The sequence below is a fragment of the Vidua macroura genome, chromosome 6 (assembly GCF_024509145.1).
Source record: "Vidua macroura isolate BioBank_ID:100142 chromosome 6, ASM2450914v1, whole genome shotgun sequence".
Lineage (NCBI taxonomy): Eukaryota > Metazoa > Chordata > Aves > Passeriformes > Viduidae > Vidua > Vidua macroura.
The window spans coordinates 2376148-2394223 of NC_071576.1; the positions used below are offsets into that span (position 1 = coordinate 2376148).

The window sequence follows — 18076 nt, forward strand, 5'->3', positions numbered from 1 at the left end:
AAATTGTCTGTGTGCTCTGGTGCCGCCGGGTTTGGGAAGCTCCTGCCCGCTGCCAGTCAGCCATCGCCAGGGTTTCTGCTCTTCCCACTGGCCTCTGGCCATGGGGACGCAGGGGAAGAGGGAGAGTGACCCCAGAGCTGGGATGGGAACCAGCACCCAGCTGCCTGCTGCTTCCCTGGGGACTGGGATCAGCTCTGGGTTGCAAAAATGGTTTGAGATCATCAAGTCCAACTGTTATTCCAGCACTGCCGAGGCCACCACCAAACCATGTCCCCAAGTGCCACATCCACACAGCTTTGAAATCCCATCCAGGGGTGGGGACTGCACCACCACTCTGGGCTGCACAACCCTTTCCATGAAGAAATTTCCCCTAATGTCCAACTTAAATCTTTCCTGGTGCAACTCGTGACCATTTCCTCTTGTGCTGTGTATTTTACCAGTCCCAAATCCAACCAGGCACCTCCATTTCCAACGGCATTTTGTCTTTGTGTGGCCTACTGGCACTGCTGGAAGGATTTCAGTCACAACTAACCAGAAAAGCAGCCTCGGGATTGCAGCTGCATTTCCCTTTTTACTTGGGCTTTGGATTTTGTTTTGTGAGTTTTTTCAAAGCCTGACATTTCCCTGTGTGACTAAAGAACCTGAAAAACAAAAGGGGGAGGAGATGGCACAGGCAGACATGTGTTGTTGATCAAACCACGATGACAAAGCCCTGCTGAAGCCCCAGCTGGAATTGTGGTTGTACCAAGTGTCCTGAAATTGCCTTCACCTCTTTTCTGCCAGTCAAGAGTAGATTTTTTGTACCAGCTCAGCTGAGATCTCCAAAATCAGGAAGCTCAGAGGAGCTTGGATCTGATCCCACCTCTGCTGCTGACACACACCTTTGGTACCCATCCTTCCCCTGCTCCTTCTCCCACCTTTCATTCCTGTGGGCTGGAGTTCTCTGCATTCCCAGCAGGGGACAGAGCCAGCCCTTCCCTGAGCAGCTCTCCACTACAGACTGGGAAGTACCTGTCACTCAGCCAGGACAGGCATGCCTGGGAATGCCACCACAGCTGGAACGTGCTCCTGGAAGTCCCCTGTCCACTTTAGAGCCTCTCCCCTGCCCCCCTTTTGGAGCAGAAGCAGAACATTTGGAGCCAGTGGCCTCCTGAGCCTCACACACACTGGCTCTTCCTCTCCTGACTTGACTTTCCACCACAGGGATCCAGGAGCCAGAGCTGCCACTCACTGCCACTTGTCTCATCTCCAAAGCACGAGGGACAATCAGCATAATGAGTTCGTTTGCAGTGGAAATCCAATTACTGTGGGAAGCGTTTCATTAGGGTGGATTTTCTCTGCGGGGAGCCTGCGTGTGGAACAACGGGATTGGGATTGTGGCACCGGTGCCAGCACAGGGCACCAGCCCCGTGTGCCTGGGAATGTGAGGGTGACAAGGTGACAAAGCAGGACAGCACTCCTTGGGTGTGGGGCTCTCAGCTCTGCTGTGACCTGTGCTGTTCCCACAGAGCTGTCTCCTCTCCCTTTCTCATTCTGGAAATCTCCAGCTCTAATCCATCTAACCCTGAACTCTGGCAGTGGGAAGACATTCCCCCTTGTCCTGGCACTCCAGACCCTTGTCCCACGTCCCTCTCCAGTCCTCTTGGAGTCCATTTAGGCACTGGAAGGGGCTCTGAGGTTATAGAATCATAGAATCATCGAATGGTTTGGTTTGGAAGGGACCTTACAGGTAATTTTGTTCCAATCCTCTGCCATTTGCAGGGACACCTTCCCTGGTGACAACTATCCCAGGTTGCTCCAAGCCCTGTCCAGTCTGACTTTAGACACTTCCAGGGATCCAGGGGCAGCCACAGCTTCTCTGGACAACCTGTGCCAGGGCATCCCCACCCTCACAGGGAAGAATTCCTTCCCAATATCCAACTTAAATCTACCCTTTTCCACCTTAAAACCACCCCCCTGCCATCTCATACCTGTTTAAGGCCAGGCTGGATGGGGTTTGGAGCAACCTGGTCCAGTGGAAGATGTCCCTGTCCATGGCAGGGGTGGAATGAGATGGTTTTTAAGGTCCCTTCCAACCCAAACCACTCCATGATTTTATGATTCTATAATTCTATTAAGAACATGGTGAAATCAACACTTGTAAGGTGTTCAGGAATTACTGATCTGCACAAAATTGCTGCTGCAAACCCACAAACACTGAATAAAAATATGAATAAGACTTGGGAGTGATTAAGCCTGACTTATCTCACTGCAGCCAGCAGCCAGGCGAGGAGGAAGCAGAAGAGGCAGCATGAGCCATGTCTGTGCAGGAGGTGCTGGATTCCTGGGACTGCTGGGGCACAGAGAGGGAAGGGGAGAGATGGATTTTGTTGAAGAGCAGAGTTCAGCTGCATGGCACTGCCAGTTCCTCTCCCTGCCATGGCTGCCTTGTGTTATGTACCCAGAAAATGAACCCCTTTCTCCTGGGGAGGATTTTATTGCCTGTTTGTTTGCTTGTCTGGAGGTTCAGTTTGATTCCAACAGCACAGGGGGTTGTTGCTGATGTGAGGAAAAGCAGAAATAAATGGAAATGAGAGGCAAGCCTGAGTGCTAGGAAAAGCTGCTCCTTTATGAATTCATTCTATCAAAATTCCTCTTGGCTCCAGCTTCTGGTTTAGATGTTTGATAGAAGCCCCTGGGTCCCAATTTCCTGTGTTAGATGTTTGAGTTTCAGACTCTCTCCCATCATTGCACCCTCTCCTCCTGTGGGGCAGGAGCCCTGTGCTCACCATGCTGGAATATCGTGCCCAGCTCTGGGGTCCTCAGCACAGGGAAGACAAGGATCTGTTGGAGCGAGCCCAGAGGAGGTCATGGAAATGCTTTGAGGGCTGGAACTCTTCTGACAGGCTGGGAGAGCTGGGGGTGCTCACCTGGAGAGGAGAAGGCTCCAGGGAGAGCTCAGAGCCCCTTGCAGGGCCTGAAGGGGCTCCAGGAGAGCTGCAGAGGGACTGGGGACAAGGGATGGAGGGACAGGAGCCAGGGAATGGCTCCCAGTGCCAGAGGGCAGGGATGGATGGGAGATTGGGAATAAATTTCTGGCTAGGAGGGTGGTGGGCCCTGGCACAGGGTGCCCAGAGAAGCTGTGGCTGCCCTTGGATCCCTGGAAGTGTTCCAGGTCAGGTGGGACAGGGCTTGGAACAGCTTGGGACAGTGGTAATGTCCCTTGTCATAGGACAAGGTGACCTTTAAGGTCTCTTCCACCCTAAACCAGCCAAAGCCTTTATGATTTCACATAACCAGATGTCCCCCATGCTTTTCCTTTGAATGCCAAACAAACTCCCCACCTCTTTTCAAACTCTGCAGCAGATTTGGGATTACCACCACCAGGTCAGCAGGTCCAGGCTGGAGCAGACTCCTGGCAGAGAAGCTTTTCCACTAAGCCTGGATTCTGGGCTTGTTTCTCAATGACATTTTAAGGCAGAGGCAGGTAGGGGTGGTGGGTGAAGGAACATTTTGCATAAACCCACACAGCAGTCACAGCGTGGGCAGCTCCTTCAGGGCTCTTCCCAGCAGGAATGTGGATAAATGTGCCAGAGAGAACCCCCTCTGAGGAACAGGGGACAGAGCTCTTATTACAGAGTCACTGACTCAATTATGCCCTGAAAGCAGATTAAAGCGACTCTGCTTTTACTGCGAAGGGCTGAATAAATCCATATTTTGTTAGTGAAAATAGGTTTCCATTTGAATTTACAGAGGACATAAAGCTCAGCCAGCTCCTCTCTGCAGGTAGCTCAGTGTAACCCCTCGGGCCCTCAGTGACAGCAGCAGAGGAAGGGACAGTGTGACAAAAACAGCCCTCCTGTGAGTGAGCCAGCACGTCCATCCTTATCACAGCTGGTGCCTCGCAGCTCCCTGGGGCCTGGGACTGCAATCCCCACGGCATCAAAGGAAATATTCGTTATAAATATAACAGGAGAAGTTTTTAGCAAACCTCGCAAGCTGTCTGGTAGAACAAGTGTGGCAAATGCACACCCACTGTATAAAGGCAAAATCACGTGGCCAGGAAAAACAAATGTAAATAAGAAAGGCCAGAGTGAGATCTGAATTCTTCCAGTCTCAGGGAGTTTGGATGTCTGTTGGAATTCTGGATGCTGGGAATTTTAGACTTTCTGTGCTGACAGACTCTGACTACCAGGAGAACACCGCATTTGACCTGAGGCCGTGGAGAAGGCTTCCAAAATTAATTAGTAGCACAAAGCTTTCAAGTGTGTAGTTGATTAGAAGTGTGTAATATCACAAGCTAGAAAACTTAGAGTTTGGAGTTTTAGAATATAGTAATAAAATAGAAGTTTTAAAGCAGAGGCAGGTTGTTCTTTACCTTCTTCTTCCTTCTTCTTCAGAGGTTTGGGTAGTATTTTGTAATTAGACAGAATTGTTGTTCTTTACCTTCTTCTTCCTTCTTCTTCATAGGTTTGGGTAGTATTTTGTAATTAGACAGAATTGTTGTTCTTTACCTTCTTCTTCCTTCTTCTTCATAGGTCTGGGTAGTATTTTGTAATTAGACAGAATTGTTGTTCTTTACCTTCTTCTTCCTTCTTCTTCATAGGTCTGGGTAGTATTTTGTAATTAGACAGAAGGGCTTTTTTGGATCCAAGTAAGTTCCTGCCATCCTAATCCCAGCCCAGGAGAGCAAATATTCATCAGCACCAGCCAGAAATGGGGCTACTCACAGAAGGCCTGTCCAGGGAGAAAAGTGGGGGAGAATTTTCCATGGAAAATCATGATGTGCCGTTCATCCCCTTGTGAGCCTGACTCAGAGCCCACCCGTGTCAATGAGGAGATATTTGGCTGGACATGCTGGTTCCTTCTGGAAGAACAGTTTTGTTCCCTTGCCATGCTACCACTGTGCTTCTCTTTTGGCTGGAAAAGAGTCACAAGGAGAAATGTTCCCTTGTGCTCAAAGCTGACGACTTCGGAAGCTCTGTGTGCCTTGCTGGCCTCACCAGGGTCAGGAGTGTCATTCTCTGCCTCCTTAGATGCTCTGGAGCTGTTTCTGTGCTGCTCTGTTTGATTCTTTGAAGCTGAGCTCTCCATTTGAGTTGTTTAAAGAAAAAAAACCCACCAATTTGATTTAAACTCCCTTTTTAAAATGAGGCAGCAGATGGCTTTCTGCCAGCAGCCAGCCAGCCTGGCTCTTTCTGAGGGCACAAAAGCTTCCAGGGTTTTATTTGTGGCACTGCCTGGCATTGTGGGCTTGATCCCAGCAGTGAGGACATGGCTAGAAAGAGGTTGGCATCAATTCCCTGACAGAATTAAACTGAATAGGGATGTAAAGAAAAGGAGGAGTGAGGTGATTCCCCATGAAGAGCACCTGGATGCCTGGGGATATGTGGAAAATCAGCCTATCCCTCTCTCCCCTTGTGCCCACAATGTCCAGGAAGATAATCTCATTTAATCTGATCTAATAATCCAACAGAATCTTCCAGAAGGTCATGACCTGCCTCTCGTCAGCATTAGCTGATACAGTGAAGTAAAGGGCCTGCTACAGATTAAGTCATCTAAAAGAATTATTTTTGGCTTCAAAAGCAACATCACTTCCTTCCCAGCTTCCCAGAAAAACCCCTCCAACCTCAGGGACTGCAGGGAACACACAGGTTTGATCCTTACTGCCTGCACAAGGCTGGGACTGGCCTGCAGGTGTCTGGGGATGCATCCACACGGAGCACTGGCCACAATAAGCACTTTCTGGTTCTTTTCCCAGCTTCTCAGGCTGGACAGGCTTCCTTTTCCATGGTGGCAGGGAAATGCAAGGTGTGCTGACATCTCTCCCGCCTTGTGGATTTTTAAGGATAGAATCTGGATCTAAGTGGAATGTTTTTCTGGAGTGTGGAGTTAAATATGGCCTTGTCTGAACAAGGCCTGTGCCTGTATGGTCTGCTGGAGCTCCTAAATCAGCACAAAAATACCTTCCCAGATCTTGCTCCTGCAAAAGTGACATTTTACAAGGAAACTGTTTTAATATCATTTCCCCCTCCATGTCTTTGGCCACCCTCAGGCAAATTCCTCTGCTGGCCTCAGAGAAACAGGTTTCTTGTCACTAAAACACAGCAAAATGGGCTTCAATCAGCACAACACCTGCTGTCTCCCAGAACCAAGAGCAACCTTCAGGCTGGTGCAAAGGGATGGAAAACCAGCAGGTCAGAAGGGATTGACATCTGGATAAAGAAGGATTTAGAGGGCAGGAAGTGGTCATTTTGATCTGGCTCTCTTTGGCCCATGTTTTTTGCTCTGCACTCTCTGCTTTGTTCATATTTTGCAGCAAAATCTGCAGAGGAAATGCCAACACCTCAATTTCTAGCTTCCCAACATTTCCCACTGCAATCCTCTGCTTCCAGCCTCTTCTCATCTCCCTGAGCTGAAATCTCGTCTGCTGACGTATTCCAGAACAAATATTCTGGAAGGTTTCTGCCAAAATCAGTTCAGCAGTTGGAGACTGGAGCTGGGGAAAGGAGGAGGTTTGCCTCATGCAATGCTAATTCTCCCCAGGGGTTCTCTAAGGTTGTCTCACTTTTCCTTGATTTTGATTAGAAACTGGAAATTTGGTGGTTTGGCTCTTGCCTTTTCCAAGGTGCTGAACTGTGGCTACAGGTGGGATGGTGAAAAAAGTGGGATTAAAATCCCGTGATCTGAACAGGAACTGGAAAATGAAGTTAGTTTTATGCTGAACTCAGCTTTTGCCTCTGGTGGGACAGAAATATTGTTTGTGAAGAGCTGAAACAACAAAGTGATGGGTCAGCCCCTGGGAAAATGAGTAATTCCACATCCAGCACAGGGAAGGAGGTCAGCAGCACACAGGGGAGGGGGCTGAGGAGGAGCTTGCTTTTTAAATACATGAATATTGAATTCCCCTGGGAGGGGAATTCCTCCTGTTCACAGAGTCAGGCAGAGGTCTGAAGGAAAATAAGGACATTCCTTTGCTAATTATTTTTAAGGTGTGATACATGTGCTGTGAGGGGAGAGCCAGAGGGTGGCAGGATGCTGGGAGAGGGTCAGGAGATGGGGTGGGGGCTGAGAGCTGGAAAAAGAGGGTTTGGAAAGAGAGCAGAGCAGAGGGACAGCTACTGGCACTGGGCCAGTTCTCAGCTGCTCCTCCCTAAAGTGCCAAACATGGAATTAGAAAAGAAGATTTGAGGAGTCCAAGGTGTTAGAAAAGAGAGCAGAAGGGTTCATGCAGGAGAAGCAATGAGAGCTGCTCAGCTCAGCTCAGCCACCAGTCCTGGTTGCAGGGACAGGACAGGAGCCTTGACACTTCTCCCCACATTTATATCCCAGTCCCAAAGCAAACCCTACCTGGATGGCCCCAGAGATGTCCCCAGCCCCAAAAGGCAAAGCAGAAGGGGAAGTGGAAGCCAGGGATGCAAGGTGGCCTTGCAGAATAAGGGATGAATCCTCAGGGGAACAGAACCTCTTTGACACAGGATTTGATACAGAAGAAGAGATAAAAACTACTTTGGAGCAGAGCACAGAAGAGCTAAAGCTAATGAATGAGACAATATTAATTGTCTGAAACCCAATCTGCTTGACTTCTGGTTTACAAAGATCTCTCCCTACTTTAGTTCCCATGGTAACTCCTGTGCAGAACCACACTTTTCTGCATCATCTCCACAGAGTTTAAAGCAATTTTGTAATCCAGTCAAATGGGAAAGAGAGAATTTGTTTGGGCATTGAGGAAACTGCTGCACACAGTAATGAGGAGAGGCCACACTCACAATTACGACCCCAGAGAGACACTTCATTACTGAATAATTAGCAGTTACTGGGGTTTCTTAGCCCAGAGAGGATTGTGAGAATAATTCCGAGGTCTTCCATGTGGTTTTCCAAAGTGGGAAGCAGCAAACTGATTGTGGGAAACTCTCTGCTCCCAAAAACCTGAACTCTTGAACACTGTGGGCCCTGTGAGGCCTGGCTGAGGCAGCTCAGGTGCTGTGGAGCAGAAGGAATGGGCCAGTTGGATGGGAATGTGCTTTCCAGGGGGGTTTTCCAAGCAGGAGGAGGGGATTCTGTTAATCCTTCCCACATGGACAGTGGGGAATGTTCACATGCACCATGCCCAGTGTGGCTCCTGAGAAGTCACTGACACCTCTGGGGGTTTCAGTCCAGGATGAATTATTTCCTGTGAAATACAGGATTTTTCTGCAGGAAAAAAAGCATTCATGTGTGGATAGAGTTCCTGGAGTGAAATCCTGAGCCACAGAGCAATAATTACATCTTCACTTTTATTTTTTTAATGTTGATGCCCAGAAAACTGCTCTGAGTGAAATTCTAGATGCCAACTTTCCCAAAAGGATGAAGCCAGGAAACAGTTCACTCTAACTAGACAACTCATGAAATTCACAGACATTTGGTATTTTTGTAACCCCAACCTTGCTCAAATTGTGGTTGTGTGTTGGTGTGAGCACAAAATCCCCTTCACCTTAGCAAAACCACCTAGAAAAAATTAGCCAGGATCAGTTTTGCTTCCTGAAGCACTACAAAATGCAGCTCCAGGCCTGGCTGGGACTTTTTGGGACAGCCTGGTTTCACCTTGGGCTTTAGGACAATGACTTCATGTCTCCTGCCTCACATGATCACACTCAGGAAAGCTCTCTGCATAATCTCTTGGCATTTCAGAAATGCAGGAGCTGTAAATGAGGTCAGGGCTCTGATGCTGTACCTGATCCAGGGACTGCAGAGCTTGGAATCATCACTTGGCCAAACCTCTGCTCTCTTCAAGTGGCCCTTCAAAAGGTCAGCCCCATGTGGGCAAGTGCTGGGCTCCTGCAGCTCGTTCATCTGGTTTAGTGCTCAGCTCATCCTCAGGACATGTAAAGGTGCTTAAAAAAACAGAGGGAAAAAAAAGATAAAATAAGGAAAAATAGAACTGCTTGTTTGCTCCAATTTAGAATATAAATGAATCAACATTCTGCAAAAAAGAAACCCAGTGAGTCAATTTGTGTGCCATTTTTTAAAGTGGTTTTGAGCACTTGCAGAAGGGATTGAGTTTGTAGAATTTGTTCATCTCTGTGGCTTTAGCTTTGGGGACAACATTGAGGCACTCCAGTGTTCAAGTATTTTTTATTTTTATTTTCAGCTCAACAGAAAGCAAAGCCCAAAGGGAGCTGAGTCTTTTCCTTTCTACTCCTACCTGCAGCATCTGATTTTATGAGGCACAGGCATCATCAAGAAAAGATGATTTCTTGATGACACAGGCCTCTCTTATTTCATCATCCTTCATCTTGTATCAAACCCCAACAGCTCTGGGGACAGGAGAATATATCCCAGAATGGTTTGGGTTGGAAACACCTCAAAATCCACCTTGTCCCAACCCCCTGCCCTGGGCAGGGACACCTTCCAGTAGATCAGGTTAAGGTTTTCATATTTTCCCTCTGTCAAACAATTATCTGGGCTTGTGCTTCTTCCTGTGCATCACCAGTGCTCTCTCTAAATGGACAATTCTTTTCATGAAACTTAAAGACTCTCTGGTGGTGGTACTTTTGTAACCCCAAACTCGATCAGTTTCTGGTTGTGTGTTGGTGGGAAGGTTTAAACTGACCAGAAAATCCTCTTTACCTTAGGAAAACAACCTAAACCACGAGTTCTTGGATAAGGAAAAAGCCCTGATAGACGATGAGGTGTCCTCAGCAGGAAATCCAGGTAATTTCTAACCAAAAAGGATTTTCTTCCTTCACTCTTTCCCTTTAGAAGCAGCCTCAACTCTGCCTCTGTGTGGCAGCACTGAAAAAGAACACGGAAAAGAATGAAAGATGTGTTTCTTTCTTAAGGTCACTTGGTTATAAACTCTCTCTTTATCCTGCCATGAACCTTGAGAGATGAGGCAGATATTTCTCCTGTCAGCTTGGGAGGGCTGAGGGGAGCAGGCTGGAGGAAGATGCCTCAAAGATAAGGGTAAGGCTTTCTTGTTCTCAAAACTTTACAAAGAAACAAGACAATGCCAATGTCATATTAATAACTGAGATAAAAGTAGTTCAGAGCAGTGATTACACTTAAAATAATTCCTGGAACCAAGCAGGGGAGGTATGAAGTCATAATTTTCAAGGTCTTTCAAGCTGTTCCCATAGGGATCTCAGTGTGCCTTTGAAGAAATCTTTTTATTCACAGTGGTAAATTTATTTACACATGGTTACACAACACGGTTTTATGCACTTATTCCTCAACACATCTCAAATTATCAGGGATAGTCACAGAATGCACAGAACTGTTTAGGTTGGAAAAGACCTTCAGGATCATTGAGTCCAGTTGTTACCCAGAGACAGCTCTTTGCATTTCACCTGATTGCTGATGCAGAACGGAATATTCATGGATTATCAATAACAAATTTCAAAAATTCAATTATGCCTAAACCAGCAGTCAGCAGAGTGCTGCAAGCAGTGATTTATTCCTGAGTGCTGAATCAATGAATAGCAAGTCCTAAATAATGCCTGTTCTCCTACAGACAGGAACATACACGTTGTACTATAGAAAAAAATGCTCAAATAAGGAAAAATTAAAAAAAAAAAAAAAAAAACAACAACCCAAATGCTGATTTATTCTTTTTTTTTTTTTTTTTTTTTTTTCTTCTCTGCACTGCTCAATGGCTGCCAAGGCTCTGAACTGTGGGATATGAAATTATGGCAAAGGGGCAGGCAAAGAAATTATCCAGGCAGGAAAGGGAAGGTGACATTATCACAGGAGCTGGGGAAAAAAATGGGTTAAAGAAAGTATGTGCATATGGAAAAAGAGGTTCTTTCCCTGGAAATGCTTCAGGTGGTGAGAGACAGGAGTGAGTTGGTGTGGGATTTGTTTGCCTGTTAACATTGACCTTCTCCCTGACTCCTGCTTGAGAATTAATCACTCAGGTGCTGTTTCTGCTGCAAGTAAAGATCACAGAATCATGGAATGGTTTGGTTTGGAAGGGGCCTTAAAATCACCCAGTTTCACCCCGTGCCATGGGCAGGGACAACTTCCACCACCCCAGGTTACTCCAAACCCCAATGTCCAGCCTGGCCTGGGACACTTCCAGGGATCCAGGGGCAGCCACGGCTGCTCTGGGCAGCAGCAGGGGGAAGCTGTGGCTGCCTCTATCCCAGACACACAGGTTGGATGGAGAAGGGACTGTGGAGAAACATTGGGGGTGATGCTTAATGAAAAACTCAACATGAGCCAGCAGCGTGCGCTCCCAGCCCAGAAACCAATGGCCCCCAAATTTGGGGAGGACACTGAGGGGGTGCAGAGTGTGCAGAGAACGGAGCTGGGGAAGGGGCTGGAGCTCCAGGAGAGGCTGAGGGAGCTGGGAAGGGGCTGAGCCTGGAACAAAGGAGGCTCAGGGGGGACCTTGTGGCTCTGCACAGCTCCTGACAGGAGGGGACAGCCGGGGGGGCCGGGCTCTGCTCCAGGAACAGGGACAGGACAAGGAGAAATGGCCTCAAGTTGTGCCAGAGAGGGTTTAGGCTGGATATGAGGAAGAATTTCTTCACAGGAAGGGCTGTCAAGCAGTAGAAGGGGCTCATCAGGGAATGGTGGTGCCCAAGGAATTCCGGGATGTGGCACTCAGTGCTCTGGGCTGGGTGGAGATCGGGCACAGCTTGGACTCAGTGACCTCGGAGATCATTTCCAGCCTCAATGATTCTGCGTTAAGGAGTAAAGAGTGCAAACTGAAAGAAGGGAAATTTAGGACATATGGAAGAAATCTTCCCTGTGAGGGTGCTGAGGCCCTGGCACAGGTTACCCAACCATCCGCGGCCGCCTCATCCCCGCAAGCGTCCATGGCCAGACCGGCCGAGTCTTGCAGCACCCTGCTCTGGGCGCGCCTGCCCATGGCAGGGGGGTGGGACGAGCCGGGATTGCAGATCCCTTCCCATCCCCACCATTCCAGGATTGCAATCCCTAACCATCCCAAGCCCTTCCGCCGCCCGCCGCTGCCCGGCTCCCCGGTCCCGCCTCCCCGCGCTCCGCTGAGGGCGGGCCCGCCCGTGACGCGGCGGCAAGGCGGAAGGGGGGGGGGCCAAGATGGCGGCGCTGGGCCCCGCGCGGGCCGCGCTGAGGGCTCCGCTCTGCGCTCTGCTGTGCCTGGCGCTGGCGGCCGCCGCCCGGGGCAAGCCGAGCCCCGTGAAGGTGCTGTCGGACGGGATGTGGCGGGAGCTGCTGCACGACGAGTGGATGGTGGAGTTGTGAGTGGGGAGCGGCTCGCTGGCGGTGCCCGGGGTGGGTGGGGGGTGTTGTGTGTGGGGTGCGTGTGGTGACAGCGCTGTGCTGCTCCCACAGCTACGCGCCCTGGTGTCCCGCCTGCGAGAACCTGCAGCCCGAGTGGGAGAAGTTCGCCGAGTGGGGAGAGGACCTGGGGGTGAACGTGGCCAAAGTGGATGTGACGGAGCAGCCGGGTGAGAGGGGCTGGAAAGGGCTCCTGAACCGCCCGGGATTTGGGGAGCTGAGGGCTCTGGGGGTGCTCATCTCCAGTGTGTGCTTGTGGGAGGCAGGCAGAATTAACAGGGATAATGAGAGTGTTTTACTCATCTCTACCAAAGGCACGTTGCTGTGTGACTAAACGCCCTAATCATGCTTAATAGAGCCCCAGAATGTTTTGGTTGGGAGGGACCTTGGAGATCATCCCCACTGCACCCCCTACCACACCTTCCACCATCCCAGGGTGTTCCGAGCCCTGTCCAGCCTGCCCTTGGACACTTCCAGGGATCCCGGGGCAGCCACGGCTGCTCCGTGCCAGGTTCCACACAGGAACCTCCAGCTCTCCTCACAGGGAGGAGACTCTCAGATAGTAGATAAAATATAAACAATTGAGTGAACGGAATAAATAAAATGGGTAGACTATAATAGATCAAAAGAATGAGAGGTTTTCTCCAGAGCAGGATCTCAAGGAGATCTTTGGCCGTGCTTTTTTAAGCAAAAAACAAAGTTTCAGCCCTGCCATTCCAGTTTATCCTTTGGGTGGTAGAAGGGAGTGCAGACAATCTTCTCTCCTTCTGCTGAGACTCTCCTGAAACTTTCCTGTCCGTGTGGGATTTGTAAATCTGGCCCTTCCCCATGCTGATCTCTTTCTCCAGAGTCACTTTACTTTTGAAGCTTGCCTCACTTGGGTTATTTCCTTCAGGGTTTCTGGAGGCTGCAGATCATGTGTGCAAAGGAGAGCAAGTCCCTCTTATGAGCTGAAGTCAAAACAGTCCAATAGAGCAGTTATCCCTGGATATCTCATTTTCCCCATTTTACTCTTTGTCCAGAGACCTTTTTTTTTTAGTGTGTGCTGCTTTGACATGCACAAGGTTGTGTTGGGTTGCATGGAAAGATTGATGCCTAGGCCTGCAGTTGTATTTGGGGTGCTGCAACATTTCTTGCCTCTTTTTTTTTTTTCCATTAAAATACTCAAAATGACTTTTCTTACAGGGTTAAGTGGGCGATTTATCATCACAGCTCTCCCTACCATCTATCAGTAAGTATGCACGTTTTTTTGGGGTGAGAGTGAGCATTTTTTTCCTCTTTTTTGGGGGGGGCAAATAAATGAGATTTATTATGCTCTTTAAGAATAGGAGCTGCTTTTCACTGGCACAGCCACTGTCTCACCTGCTGCGACCTTGTGCTGCCAGAGGATTTCTTTTCCTTTCCCTTCAGGCCTTATTTATTCTGCCTTTTCATGGGTGTTTCTGTTTTGCAATCCTTTCTCTGTAGGCTGATCTTCAGTGCAGGTGTGTGGCAAGGGCTTTAGGAAGATCATTATCTTTTTTTTTTTTTTTTTTTTATGGAATCACAGCCTAAGGTGTTCGAGGAGTCAGTGTTCTGGAAATAACTTGGACTTAGTCCAGGTGTTTGGAAAATATTTCTCAGAGGCAATATCAGCTAAAAAAAAAGTTAACACTGAAAAAGTGAATGTGTAAAAAAATAGACAAGGTGATGGGAGGGGGAAACAAATGCTGCACTTGGTGCTTGGATCATATAAAATAAAGGATTTTGGTGGTGGTGTTGTTTTACAGCTGCAAAGATGGAGAGTTCAGGAGATACCAGGGAGCAAGGACCAAAGCTGCCTTCATTAATTTCATCAGTGACCAGGAGTGGAAATCCATTGAACCAGTGTCCTCCTGGTTTGGTCCTTCCTCTTTCCTGTAAGTTTTGGGTTGGTTTTTGTAAGAATTTGTGATCAGATGTCCTGAGGTGTGTCCTGCTCCCTGTTCCCAGCTCTGTGTGGGCAGGAGCTGTGTGAATGTGGTGGGTGGGTGGGTGTCCTAATTCTTCCTCAGCTGTGGGAGGGTTGTCACCATAGCAGAGGTGACCTGAGCCTTGTCACCATAGCAGAGATGTCCCCAGCAAGGTTTACTTCAAGGCTTGAAGAGGTTTCTTGTTTCCTAAACTCTTGTAGGGACCTTGCTGACCCTTGAAGTTGTTTGGTCTCTGTGGCACTGAGATGGTTTTGCCCAGCTAAATCCTAGGAAATTCCTTCCACTGTCTGGAGGAGATCACAAGGAAATCACAGAGGGATTCTCCATCAGGAACTGACAGGAAAAAGGGGTTCAAACTGTCAGGAGGGAAATGTAGGTTTGATATATGGAAGGAATTCCTGGCAGTGAGGGTGGTTCTCTTACAAAGTATTATCCCAGACCAAGGAATGTGTGAAACTGGGTATTAACTCAGCATTAGCAAGTTCTCTATTATTTTCTGTATTTAGACACCAAATTTAAGTGTCTGGGAATCTCTCAGCTCTTATAACCTGATTTTCTTTTAGTAGCTTAATTTTTTTGTTTTAATAAAACCTCCAGATGCTTCTTTCTTAACATCTTCACTGGAGTTCCAGCTGCCTTCTCACAGAGCATTGGTCCAGCTAGAACAGTAAAGGGACTAGAAATTCACATGTCAGCAGATCCAAGTTAAAGACATTTGGGAATTTGTAGCTGTCCCTGAATGAGCTGAGGTTGTTTCACACAGGTTTGAGGCTGATTTTAAGCTGTTCTCAGTTCCTCTTCTCTGCTTTGTTTCAGGATGAGCAGCATGTCAGCGTTGTTCAAGTTGTCCATGTGGATCAGGGTATTTGCTTACATCTCCATTTCATTTCATCTCAATGTGAAATCCAGCTCTTCCTGAAATTATTCTCTTTTATTCCAGCACGGCCATGGCTATTTAACAGAAAACCTTGGAATACCAGTCTGGGGCTCCTATGCTGTTTTTGGATTGGCAACTCTGTTCTTAGGAATGGTCCTGGGACTTGTAAGTGCAGTCCTTGGGGCTGGTTGTGACTTTGTTACTCTCCTGCTGCCTCTACTTCTGGTTTGGGGTGGCTTTTGGGGTGCCCTGAGCTGGAACACAGGCATGGGGAGCAGGAGGGAGCCCCCATAATCCAAGGGGAAATGGTCACACCGAGTGTGGGGCTGGGTGGGATCCACCTGAGGGGAAATGGTTAGGCTTGATCTTGAAATTTTCCAGCCTAAACCATTCCAATGTGCAAAATGTTTGGGAGTTCCACCTTGGGTTTCTTTGGTTTCAGATGATGGTGTTCCTGGCAGACTGCATCTGTCCCTCCAAAAGGCACAGACCACCACAGCTCCAGCCTCAGTCAAGTAAGCCCACAGCAAACTTCTAATTCAGTGAAGCTCTTTGGTAAATCTCATTTATAGAAAATATTAAAGAAATCCTGGTGTCTGTGGCATGGAGTGTAGAGCTTTGCATTTGGGGTTGATGCCTCATCCTTAGGGTTTATAGTGCGTTGGGATTTTCTGTTTAGTAAAGCTGGGGCATTTTTAAAACTGGTTTTAGGGATAGAAAAAAAAAATTGAGAGCATTTTCATACCTGCAAGACATGAAATTCCTCATGGGCAGGGAGAGAAAACTGAGTGGAGCTCTCAGTGTTGCTGTGCTTGCCCGTGATGTTAAAAAAAGTGCATTTTACTTGGGAATGGTATTTATTTGTCTGTTTTTCCTTTCTCCTTGAGGGAAACAAGGTCCAGAGCCAGCTCATCTGCTGAAAAACAGGTATGAAGAGCAAGAAGCAGATGAGGGAGATGTCTCAGATGATGCAACAGAGGGAAAGGAGGGGAGAAAGAGAGACTCATCCCCGGGTGGTGTCCGGCAGCGCCCCGTGCCCAGTGCTGCTCCACTGGAGAAATCTTAGCTGCATTTGCACCAGGATTAGTGCTTGAGTCAGCCACTCAAAGGGAGATCAATGTCAAATCCTCCAGCTTGAAGAGAAGAATGACTCCTGGCTTGGTAATGTTGCTGCATGTCTTGAATTTGGAGGAAATAATAATAAAATAAAAAAGCATCAGGTATTCCAAAGGAAAACTCGCTGTTGCAAATAGCTGGAACTTCTCCTGCCTCTGTGCAGAGGAGTGCCAAGGAATAATTGCTGTGGCTTCTGGACTGATTTGTTCCCCAGGGATTATTTGGAAGAGAATGTAAACCAGAGTCATTCTTCCATTAGGGAGCATTAGCAAGGAAAATGCACTCACCTGGTTCTTGGTTAAACCTCCCAAAAGGTTCCCTGTTCTTATACTGTTTTTCAGTATAGATCTCTCTAGCTGTGCCCTGAAGAAACGCTGAGGGGAAAAGTTCCTTTAGTTATGGAACTAAAATTCCTTTAGTTTAGGCTTTTTACATGACAAAAACTGCTTTGTGCTATGACAATGAGAGCTACAACCCCCCCCCCAACCTTTTTTCTTACAAAGAGCTGATGGAACTTAGCACAAGCACTGTGCAGTGGGATCCTCTGGCTGACCAGAAACCTGCTGCTTGCATCCATTTCTTCCAGAAAAGGCTGTAGAAAACTCTCTGAGCTTCTTGGCAAAGTAGTTTTTCTCTAGCAACAAGTGACAAGCAGCACCTTGAAGTCTTGTCTAGCTCTGTGACTCCACGTGGCAGTAGTTTACATGCAGGGTTCTCTGTGCAAATCCTCTCCATTCCTCCTCCTGGCTGCCAGCAGGACTCTGCTTGTTTTTAATCCATCATTTCTTACTCAAATCTTGCTGCAAATCCATGCAGGCTGTACCTGGCCTGAAGTTAAAATAACTCCTTTCTATTTCTTCTACAGAACCTTTTTTTTTTTTTTCCTCCTGTTTTCACAAAACCATTTTGGAACATTAAACCTGAATTTTTTCTTTAAAAAGAAAAAAAGTAGTTTACTCTTGTCTGTATGGTGTTTGTTTTCACTCTGTATAGAAATAAAAAGAATGCACATGCCCATTGGACCAATGTTGTAAAGAGTTTTCCATATTTTTCTGACTAAATTCCAAAGTTTTTGCAAGGGAAGGATGAGCTTAATACTGAGCACATTTAGATTTTTTTGACAGGCCTGTTTTGATTTTTTTTTTTTGTTTGCTTGTTTAGCTTTATGGGTTTTTAGCTTTTATTTGTAGTTATTTAGGTTTTTTTAGTGTGTAGTTTTTATTTGTAGTTATTTAGTGGGGTTTTTTTTAATTGTTTATTTGATTTCTTCCCCCCTTTTTTTTTTCTTTTCTCTGCATTGGTGCTCTGGAATGACTTGACTTCAGTGCTGTGTTAGAAAGATAAACTGATGTTTGAAAGGGAGGTTTTGGCTGAAATCTGAGTGTCCCTCTCCATTTTTAAAGCTAAAACCTCTCCTGGTGTTGGAATGAAGAGCACTGTGTGCCAGAATTGCCCTCAAGGTGTTGGTTTTGTGGAATTGCCTTAAATTCTCTAAAAGTTCCCATCTCTTAGCCTATGGTACTCATAAATAAAGCAATAAATAAATAAATACTGAGGAGAAGTAGTAGCACTGTCTTTGATCAGTGGTGGTTTTGCAGTTTGGAGAGGGCTTGAGAAGACAGAAATGTTGTAGCTGGTAGGAAAAAGTATTGAATTGTTTCAAGAGCTGAACTCTGCTCACTCCACTTGGGATATATTTAAATGTAGCTTTTCTAAGTGCAGAGGTTTCTAATTTTTCAGTTCCAACCAAACTTGGTGCAATAGAGGGAGGACACCCTGCTGACTTGTGGCTAACTTTGTTTTAAAAGAACACCCAACCTTTCCTTTGTGCTGCTGGACTTGTGGGCTCCTGCTTGAACAAGAACTTCCAGTATAAATTGACTTTTTTTTTTTTTTTTTCTCTGCC

At 47.2% G+C, this 18076-nt stretch overlaps 1 protein-coding gene and 1 long non-coding RNA gene across 2 annotated transcripts; one reads left to right on the top strand and one right to left on the bottom strand.

The window, feature by feature from the left end:
- Nucleotides 1-1946: 1946 nt before the first annotated feature.
- On the bottom strand, nucleotides 1947-11992 carry LOC128809136 (uncharacterized). Its single transcript, XR_008437624.1, has 4 exons — nucleotides 11907-11992; nucleotides 9589-9753; nucleotides 8693-8852; nucleotides 1947-2329 (listed from the first exon to the last, which is right to left on the bottom strand). It is a non-coding gene; the product is annotated as an uncharacterized LOC128809136 (long non-coding RNA).
- Nucleotides 11987-17192, top strand: TMX1 (thioredoxin related transmembrane protein 1). Its single transcript, XM_053980867.1, has 8 exons — nucleotides 11987-12185; nucleotides 12280-12395; nucleotides 13411-13456; nucleotides 13995-14123; nucleotides 14994-15039; nucleotides 15118-15219; nucleotides 15497-15569; nucleotides 15942-17192. The coding sequence occupies exons 1-8, from the start codon at nucleotides 12025-12027 to the stop codon at nucleotides 16118-16120; spliced, it is 852 nt and encodes a 283-aa protein (XP_053836842.1). The 5' UTR covers nucleotides 11987-12024; the 3' UTR covers nucleotides 16121-17192.
- The last annotated feature ends 884 nt before the right edge of the window (nucleotides 17193-18076 follow it).